The 10724-nt window shown below is 43.3% G+C and overlaps 1 protein-coding gene across 2 annotated transcripts in view; it reads left to right on the top strand.

Annotated features, from left to right (window-relative positions):
* Nucleotides 1-10724, top strand: part of Ganc (glucosidase alpha, neutral C) — a 57599-nt gene that overhangs the window by 9854 nt on the left and 37021 nt on the right. For both annotated transcript variants that reach the window (XR_004118807.1, XM_031371595.1), the window contains exons 4-6: nt 5279-5406; nt 7899-8078; nt 9470-9515. Coding sequence is in view for 1 of the 2 variants with exons in the window: in XM_031371595.1 (XP_031227455.1) it covers nt 5279-5406; nt 7899-8078; nt 9470-9515 (354 nt within the window). In the remaining variant the exon portion in view is untranslated. The remainder of the gene's footprint in view (nt 1-5278; nt 5407-7898; nt 8079-9469; nt 9516-10724) is intronic.

Consider the following 10724-nt stretch of genomic DNA (forward strand, 5'->3'; position numbering starts at 1 on the left):
CTTCTTTGAGGATCCAAGTATATCTCTAAGCATCTCCATGAAGTTACTCCTTGCTTCTTCATCTAAGTGAAATTAAAATGAGACTTTCCCAAGTAGCCACCTCCTCAGCAGATGGGACACAGCTACATTCTAGCAAGCACTGTTCATTCTGAGTGGCCAACAAGCGTTAATTGGGAAATTGTCAAACAGAGCTGTACCTGGGCAGGCTAATTGCTCTTGGGAAATGGGCTAAAAACTAGCACAAGGTCACCATTCTTCTCTGTAGAGAATCCATGCTTGCAGTTATCCCAAACAGCTGGCTGGGGGCTCTGTCATTCTATCTGAACAGGCACAGGGGCAGCTGCCTTAGCCTTGATAGCCCTGCGTGCCAGAGATTTGTAAGTTGGATTTCCAAATTCAGTGGTTTATGGCTCTCAGATCTGAGAACTACAGCTATGGTTCTAAGCCTTCAAAGCTGGTATACAGAGCAGAGACTTAGTATCACTGGTTTTTGAGTTCTAACACTAATTAGTTAGAGTTATACCTCCTGAGCTGAGCTTCAGGACCTCTGACTTTCTAACTCTTGGCTGTTCTCTCCAAACCTTCTACAGACCTCAACCCTCAACTCTCGTCTTCAAGCCCCCACAGCCTCTCATCTATGCGGCATCACCTCTTACAGACTCTTCTGCTAGTCACTCTTAGACTCTTGTCCTGCCTTTACAGTTACAGTTCAGAGCTTCAGGCACTGGGGCCTTTAGTTCGCAGTGGCTCTCAGCCTGCTCTGGGCTTTACACCTCCAGACTTGAACATCACAAGTCTTACTGCTTTCTTTAGAGCCTCAGAACCCCCTGGTGTTGCAGCTCTGAGCTTTAAGTATCGGAACTCTAAAGACTCCTGATGACTCTAGAATTTTTCAGCCACATCTCTGTTGTCACTGCTGATACCGGAGCTTGAAGCCCTAGGTTTTCTTTTAATTTGGTTTTGGTTTGTTTTTAAAAATAGCATCCCTAATTCCAGGCTGCCCTTGAACTAGTTAAGTAGTTATGGATGACTTTGAATTTCTTAATCTTTGTGTCTCTATGTTCCAAGTTCTTGGATTATGGGTATATACTACCACTGATCTTAAATTTTCAGACAGTCTTTGTAGAAACCAGCCTTGCTTCACACTTACTATGTAACCTGAGGGGAACTTATGGTCCTCCTGTCTCTTAAGTGTTGGGATTACAAATATGAATTGAGCTTTCTATGCAACCAGCTAAACTTGTTCTACCTCTGAGAAGGGCCACAAAGTAAACACAATATTCTGGAAACTGCTTTACTAGAGCCTAAAGTTGCAACACAAGAGTGTGTGGGTCTGAGACTAATGTAAAAGAGAAGCACACTCCTGCATTCCTGGCACTTAGAAGGTGAAGGAACAAGAATGAGGAGTTTATCCTTAGCTACATAGCAAGTCTAAAACCAGCCTAGACTACATGAAACAACCTAAGAAATAAGAAAATAACATACTGTAATATGCAAACAAATAAACTGAAAAACAACTTAATTTACATCTCAAAAAGGAGTCTGGCGGCGTGCTTGGGCTCTGATGGTAATTCCATTGATAGCAGTTTCCATTCCCACCAGGGAAAGGTGTTGAATAAGCACGGCCCAGAGCTTTTTGCTGAGTGACTAGGGGAGATACCCTCCTGACCTAACTGAGGACTGCTATTACAAGTTCTACAGCAGCCCTCCAGAGAAGCTGTAGGCAAGCTCATCTGGTGGCCATCAAGGCTTGTCAAAGCTCAAGTGAAGGGCTACACACCAGAGCAAGGCCCCTCGAGGCAGAAGTATGTGGGGTCAGCCGCATCTTGGTGTGGTGTTCTCTGCAGCTAGACCATAGTTCTCATGAAGCCTTTCATGAACTAACTGTTCAGGACAGCTGCTGTACCATGGTAACAACTGCCAAAGGAAGAAATGTCCAGCTTAAGTTTATGGGCAGTTGGCTACAAGGGAAAGATTAGACAGTTGTCAACCAAAGGTTCAAAACTGGACCACCCAGCAACTCACTTAGCTTATTTAAAGAACCCCCCCATAAGAGGGTGCTACAGCAAAGGCCCACTGTTTACATTTTTCTGGTTTTTTTTTTTGTTCTGTTTACATTTCTTAACATTATTTGACCATATTTAACTCAGACAGAAAACATTAAGAAAAATGGGATCCCAGGGCCATCTGGGGAGAAAAAGCTTCAGTTGAAAGACTGTATCCATCAAATTAGCCTGTTTTGCGAGGCATTTTCTTTTTTGTTTTTTGTTTTTTCGAGACAGGGTTTCTCTGTATAGCCCTGGCTGTCCTGGAACTCATTCTGTAGACCATGCTAGCCTCGGCATTTTCGTAATTAATGATTGATGTAGGAGAACTCAGCTATTTGCTATTTATGGGTGATACTATCCCTGGCCAGGTGGTTTTTGTGGGACAAAAATGGGGTCCCACATCTGCTCAGGGTTAAGCAGGAAATCTGACTGCGCAGACCTCACGGACCACCGGGCAGGCATCAGACTGAAGGAAGCCACAGGACCCAGCTCCAGGGGTGAGGAATAGGCAGTCTGGGGTTCCCAATTCTGGGGTCCCCGGGCCTGTATGGAAGCCAGGGACAACAGGTTCTCACTCTCAGATATCCCAGATGCCCCTGTATGTCTCAGAAGAGCTGAGAGCAGAGTGGGGTCCATCGGGCGGACTCTGGTCTGGCCGGAAGGGGAAAGGGTAGGAGGAGAGAGCTCTGACAGGTTACTGCAGGGACAAGAGTCCTTGTCTTGCTCCGGTGGGTGGCTTGGCTCGGCTGGCAGCCATGGCTGGAGAGCAGGGAGGCCTCTGGACAGGAGGTTAGACACGTGGCTCGTTAGACCTGCTCCATTGCTCCAGCACGACAGATCCCAATGAGAAGAGACAGTCCATGGTTTTAAGACATTTATTGTAGAAAGGCAGAGAGAGAAGAGTAGGGAAGCAGAGGCTGGCCATGGCCACATGGAGAGAGGGGTAAGGGAAGGCAGAGAGAGGGGGAACAAGGGAGCAAGAGAAAGAACAAGAGAATAAGAGGTAAGAGAGCAAGAGAGGGAGGAGTGGACAAACAGCCCCTTTTATAGTGGGCTGGGTTATCCTGCCCATTGCCAGGTAACTGTGGGGAAGAGCATACTTGGCTGTTGGCAGGTAACTGTGGGTGTGGAGTCAAGACAGAATACCAGGAGCTTGGGGCATTGCCTACACCTCTCTGCAGGGGGCTGTGGGAGACTGTAGCTGGAACAGGAGCTAGGGTCCCAGGAGGTATGGCAGAACACCTATCTGTCCCTTAGGGTCACTGGGGTTCCAGGCCTGTGCTTGACTGGGGACCAGGCTGTCTGTGCACAGTTTACCACCCCACAGTTTTGAACTGTAAAAAAAGGTAGCTGAGTGTCATAGAGTTTTACTGCTGTGAACAGACACCATGACCAAGGCAAGTCTTATAAAAGATAACAATTAATTGGATCTGGCTTACAGGTCCAGAGGTTCAGTCTACTATCTATTATCATCAAGGTGGGAGCAGGGCAGGCATGATGCAAGCAGAGCTAAGAGTTCTACATCTTCATCTGAAGGCTGCTAGTGGAAGACTGACTGCCAGGCAGCTAGAATGAGGGTCTTAAGCCCACACCCATAGTGACACTCCTACTCCAAGGAGGCCACATCTCCTAGTAGTGCCAGGCATATACAAACCAACACACTGAGCAAGCCATGAAGAGCAAGCCAGTAAGCAATGCTCCATGGCATCTGCATCAGCTCCTTCCTTGAGTTCCTTCTCTGACCTTCATGGTAGACTGTAAGATACAGTGTGAAATAAACTCTTCTCTTCCCAAGTTGCTTCAAGTAATAGTGCTTATCACAACAATAAAATCTTATTCTCCCACAAATTCCAATTCCTGAGGGCCCTGTTTCAGTCCCTCCTCCCTGAGAGAGACTTCCCAGAGCCTTCGCCTGGCACACATTGGTATTCCTATTCCTGTTTTGCCACCAACTCTGTATTTGCACTTTTATCTCAGTTTTATATAAATTGCGTGTTGGTTTCATCTTCAGTGATCACAATATTAAATGTAAAGTAAATGTTAGTTGAATTTAAAAGGACCATGAAAATACATGTCTAGCTTGGGAGAGACTAGATAGTCTGAGTTTCAGCTCTGTTTTTATCTGGGCCTTTTCAAATGGTAGGATTCTGATGGCGTACTCAAGACAACTCAGATATGTGAGTAAGTGAGCACATAAGCAGTCCTTACAGTCAGTTCTATAACAGCCTGTCTTAGAGTAACTATGACTGCACCTGCAGCCACAGCACTAGCTGCTTGCTCTTCACGGTGTTCCTGAAACTGTGTCCTGACTGCTGTCTGTAGTCCTAGATGCAAGGTTCCTGTCGTGAGGCTTTTCAGCTGCTGGCTGGTGTTTTCAGTGCTACCTGTCTTCTGCTCCCCCACATCCCGTCATTCACACCACATCACATGGCCTTTCCCGATGAGCCTATGTCAATAGCGGATGTAATAACCATGTAGGTGCCCGTGTGTAACCAGCGCTCAGCAGTGCGCGTCACAACAACCTTGCAGTAGAGCAGTGTAATATGGTACAGTTGTATAAAACCTATCTTACAGTTATCTGATCTAGATGCTTCATTTTGTGACTCAGACCCAGCCATTTCTGTGTTTGTGGGGTTCACGTTGTTTCAAGTTTTACTTTTCAGGTTTACTCTCTTCATGCTTTTACACTGTTCCCATCCCTCTTGTAGGACATTTTTACCTAAATTTCCCAGCCCCTTGAGAAAGTTCCCTAGAAACCTATTATTATTCCTGACTGTAAAAGACCTGTTTATAGTTCAATAAGCCTCAAAGATCATCAATCTTCTCAGTTCTTTCCCTGGGTTCTTTCATCTTTCATTTGGCTGGAGCCTGGTTACACTGAATTTAACACTCAAATTCTTAGCACGTCTGAACCTGGTCATATGTCTCAATTTTTTCAAGTCTGATTGCAGTTTATTCGGTTTGATTATTAATAAAGGCCCCATTCACTCTAAAGGTCCTGGTTTGGACAACCATATGTTTACCTAGCCACAGACACAGAGATGAGATTTCTTGTTCTACAGCCATAACCAAGCAAGAAGAGGCATAAATTCATTTTATTGTCCACATTCACCAATTTGCTTGGCCTATAATAATTTATACAAATGCTTTCTAGTTATTGTAATTTGATTACTAGAATAGGTTATGACTGAGGTAACCTGTTGAAGTTGATCTCACATCTCTACTCCCAGATTCCTCTCGTGGCTGAAGTTTATGGTATAGAGAAGGACATTTTCAGACTTAAGATCAATGAAGAAACTCCATTGAAACCAAGGTATGAAGTTCCTGATGTCGTCAGCAGCAAGCTAGGAACTGTCAGGTGAGCCTCTGAGCAGGGTCTGTTACGCACAGCCTTGTTCTTTTCATCCTACCTTGGGTGGATTCCTTAGGCACCCCTATTTTGTCTGCTCAAAGTTATAATCAGTTACTAGGTATAGTCAATCATTTGGGGATTTCTATATTACTGATTCTGCTTTCTCTAACTCCCATCCCAAAATCATTTTGTACCTCCAAGTGAGGAGAGACAGAACTTCGGGCCTGCTCTGTTTCTCACAACAATAGTAGCTTATTCAGCAGAGTTTGGAACTAAGTGGAAGTAAAGCTATTTAATTTGCTCCCCTGGATTAGTACCATGACTCAAGAGATCCAATACACTAGCTCCCAGAGTCATTTACACAGTCAGGCAGACTCACTTTTAATTAAGGATAGTCTCAGAAGCCTAACACTTAATTTTATTTAGAGCCAGAGGTTAATTAATTATCAATGTTTAGGTAAAAAAATGAAATCTCTTGGGGGCCAAAGCATTTTCAAGTACTTGTAAGATTTCCATGGCAGGGGGGTGGGGGGAGGTTTCCATCAGCTCTCCCCAGGCACTCAGGTAAAACACTATCGGCATTGCCTGGTGATTTCTGTTGGTTGGTCTCTGAAAGAATTTAAGGCTAAGACAGATGCTTTAATTTTCTCTATATCCCTACCATGAGTTTATGTAAGTTATTTTATTGACCATGAAATCATATGGTCAATAGATAGCAAAGATTATATAAATATTGTGTAGTAAATATCGCCTTCAGTCTCAACTACTTTCTAGGGAATCTTCAGCTACAAAAATAACTGAAATGCCAAAAACAGCCTTTTACCCTCTCCCAGACTCCTTTGTAACCAGAGTTCTGATATATTAATAGAGATGTATCAAAGTGAGAATTAAATTAAAATGAGAACATGCTAGTGGGCCTTAATAAAGCATGACTGCTATCCCTATAAGATGAGGAAACTGGGGACGCATCCACAAGGACACTTACAATGACAAGCAACCATCTGCAGGTCTTACAAGAAGCCAACCAGCTAATACCCCAGATTTCCAGAACTATGAGTAAGTAAATTGCTATTTCAATGCCTATGGCCATTTGTTATGATAACCCAGCAAACGGTTACAACTAAGAATGAACCATGGCTTTCTGTATTCCTGCATAAGTTATTCTTGGTCATCAACTGAAATAAGAAGCTTACCAAGCAAACCAAGTGGTGGAGATGTAGCACAGTGTGACTGTCACTCAGAATTCAAAACTCAGAGGTGGCCTGACTGCCAGCAGCCTTTCTGAAGCCTTTAATGACATAAAACAACAGCCTCAGGGTTTGAAATTCTGAACTCACAACATTGTTAGAAAACGAATTAGTCTCTGACAATTTCGTATCTTATATAGCTACAGAATCCCTGTGGCTACAAATAGGACTTAGAGTATCAAACTGCAGATTGCTGAGTTAGATTGTAGGCTGAGTTCCCAGTCCCCTCAGATCTGTGATTTGGGGCATTTGCTGAAAAAAGTTTTTAATGCTTGCATGTGAGATGATTTGGATAATTCTCAATCCCCAAACTTCCAAATTCCAATGAGCCTGAGCCTTCCTCTCCCTGCTACTTCTGTGAATGTTTTTTCTTATGTGTTCTTACACTACACTATGTGGTTTCCTGAAGAGGACAGACAATGGTGTCAGACCCCCTGGAGCTGGAGTTACAGGCAGATGTGAATCCTCTGCAGTAGAAGCACTCACTCTTAACCACCGAGCCACCTCTCTGTCACCTTCCTACTCCTGAGAGAGTTGGCCCTGCCCTGCCTGAGCACACCAGACTTTGCAAAGGGATTTCCATGTTCCTTATACTTTTATGTAACAGCCTTCACTGCCTCCCAACCTTTTGTCAGATCCTAACTAGTCCAGAAAGCCTTTTATAACCAAGCTTATGAGAAGACTCATGCCTGCCTAAAGAAGTATAGGATTGTCATAGTGTCAGTGAGATGGCTCACCAAACAGTTGCTGCCTCTAAGTCTGTGGCACATACAGACCCCTCCACATACCCTTATATGACACACAAAATAAAATTTTAAGATGCAATTTTAAAATTAAAAATAAATAGGAATATTCAGATTCTGTGTGCTCAAGTATTACTAGACATTACAGGCAGAATTGATGATGACCATTTCTTTGTGTGTCTAACCTGTACCAGTTGCTTCGCATGCATGATTTCACTTAATTTCCCCCAAAACTCTATTAGCTTTTAATTTTATTATTTGTACTTTATAGCTAAAAAATTCGACCTAGAATGAATGGTTGAGTAAGTTTGTTGCCTGTCATTATGAAGTATATGGTATATAGTATATAGATCTGTCTACGCTCTTTTTTCACTGTCCATGATGGCTCCTTACTGTAGGCCTTTCTAGTTCTGTCACAGGAAGATTGTCTGCTGATCAACCCTCAACATCACATGGAATCATGTAAACCTGTAGCACTTGATTTTTCTCTTCCCATTTTATTTTGCAGGCTGGTCTGCACAGGGGACACAGGCAGCCTGATACTGACAGATAGAAAAGGAGATCTGAAATGTCATATTTCAGCAAACCCATTCAAGATCGATTTGGTGTCTAAGAACGAGGTTGTGGTCAGCATCAACTCCCTGGGCCAGTTATACTTTGAGCACCTACAGGTTCCTCACAAGCAGAGGTATTTGTATAGATTACTTGGCCCTTAAGACCTACCTTAACAAAGCCTGTCTGAATACAGCTGCCTTGGACTCAGGTCTTCACACTTGCACAGCAGACGCCTTACTGGCTAAGCTTTCTCCCCTTTCCCGCCAAAAAGACTTTAAGGGTGGCTGAAGAACTTATGCACTAACATATTTGTTGTGCTATTTTTACTGTTTCTCCATTAAAAAAAAAAAAAAAAAAAAAAAAAGGAGCTGAACGTGATGGTTGAAATAAGATGTCCCCATGGTTCAGGCATGTGGATGCTTGGTCCCCAGTAGGTGTTGCTGTTTGGGGAGACTCAGGAGGTGTGGCCTTGCTAGAAGTATATCTCTGGAACCAGGCTTTGAGAGACAGACACCAGTCCCAGTTTACTTTCTGCTTCCTGCTTGTGGTTGCAGATGTAGCCTTCGGCTCCTGTTCTAGCCACCATCTCTTCCTCCACTCCACCATCATGGACTCTCACCCCTCTGGAATCCTAAGCCCAAATAAGATTTCCCTGCTGTGAGTTGCCTTGGTCATCGTGTTTTGTCACAGCAACAGAAAAGTAACAGATAGGAAGAGTATTTATAAGATAAAGACAGAGTAGATCAGGATTTTTGGTATTTAAATTTTCCTCCTTTTTATTACTTTTTAATTTTCCCACAATGAGCATATACTACTTTTATGATACTTAGTAAGATTTTCCAATGCAAACATTTCAAAAATAAAAATAAGTTGCATCTTAAAAAAAAATCATCATGTGGAAATAAATGATGCAATTTTTTTTCACTTACTCTGATGATAGAAATAGCAAGTACAGGGCTGGAGAGATGGCTCAGAGGTTAAGAGCACCGACTGCTCTTCCAGAGGTCCTGAGTTCAATTCCCAGCAACCACTTGGTGGCTCGCAACCATCTGTAATGAGATCAGGCTCCCTTTTCAGGAGTGTCTGAAGACAGCTACTTACATATAAATAAATAAATTAATTAAAAAAAAAAGAAATAGCAAGTACAGGCTGTCAGGTTTTCAAACAACCCTTGGTGAGAATGGGAGAAGCATCTCTTCAGACTTCTGCAATCTTAGCAGCAAGCCCCTTTGCCCACTGAGCCATCTCACTGCCCCTACTTGCCTTTCCTTCTCTTTTTATTGAGACAGAGCCTTGAAGTTACTTTGCAGGCTATGGTGACCTTGAATTTCTGATATCCTGCCTTAGCCCTCTAAGTCCCTGGATTACAGTCATGTGTCACCATGCCTGGTCTATAATGATGTCATATTTAATAAATTAAAGGATAGGATTTATAAAGATTTGGAAATGAAACATCCTTCTCACTGCATTAAATACTGCCAGTCTTCCCATTGAGTGAAACAATGTTGTCTGTGTTTAAAACAGAGCTACCAAAGGAAATGGGCAAAATCCACCAGCTGACACCTCTCAGGTAATGAGATCTAGCCACTTCCTTTTGATCTTCTTTAACACTCCAGTCTGTAAGCAAGTAGTGGATCCTACTCCCCTCTTCTGCAGAAGGGTGCTCGGTCAATGTGCTCTTGTCTCTAAAGGGTCACTTGTCCTAGTCTTTCACTTATCTTAACATCTCAGTCCTTGTGAATGTGCGTGCGCATCACATGTGGAAGCTAGAATAAGTATCAGGTGCCTCTCCAATTATTCTCTTAGTTTCTATTACACTTTGTTGACATGTATCTGTGTGTGTGTGTGTGCGTGCGCACGTGTGTGTGTGTACTGTATCCATATGTTTCTTTTATGAGGACGAAGGGACACAAAGTGAAAAGAGTCAGGTAAAATGCTAAAGAGCTAGGCAGGCTGTTCCATGGAAAGACTAGCAGTGTTCTTTTACTTAACAAAATCTGTTGAAGACCATCTCCTGGCAGCCTGTCTGGGGATCGCCTGTCTGCCCCCCATGTGTACCCCGATATGTCTACCTCACATTTACATGGATGCTGAGGGTCGAACGCCAGTCCTCACACTTGAGCAGCAAGCACGCTACCACTGAAATGTCTCCCCAGGATTCTGTGGCATAGGCTGATCCGAAACCCACTATGTAGCCCAGGCTGGCCTCCAACTCACAGCAATCCTCCTGCCTCAGCCTCCTGAGTGCTGAGGTTATGTGTATTCACCACCACACCTGACTAGAAATCATTCTTCATCCACAGCCACTCAGCTCCTCACAGAGTCTTGACAGTAGCTGTGGCCTTTTGCAATGATGAAAGTATTTCTGGTAACCTGAGGACTAAGTCTTCTCTTTCTTAAGACTCATCTGTACAGATGGACGTGGGAAGATACGGCGTGATTGTATATAGGATTTCGATGACACACCAAGCCCATTTTGGGGAGATAGCTCATTAGATCACTTGAGTGGCCGTTTTGAGACACAGATCGTATCTATCACAAAAAGCTTATTAACATTACAAACCATATCTATAGGAATGTGAGAGATTCCACAGACTCTAAAGCCCATGCCTGGCCCCAGGTGAGCATAGTCTCTACCTGGGTCATTCAGATGTGACTTCAAAGAAGCATGAGATTGCTTTACAGAATCTAGAATTGGACAAATAATTCATTTTCAAGAAAAATTTCTTTCACACATAGTTTATTTATTTGTTCTCATTCTTAGGTAAAATTGAGAAAG

This window comes from Mastomys coucha, unplaced genomic scaffold (assembly GCF_008632895.1).
Source record: "Mastomys coucha isolate ucsf_1 unplaced genomic scaffold, UCSF_Mcou_1 pScaffold15, whole genome shotgun sequence".
NCBI lineage: Eukaryota > Metazoa > Chordata > Mammalia > Rodentia > Muridae > Mastomys > Mastomys coucha.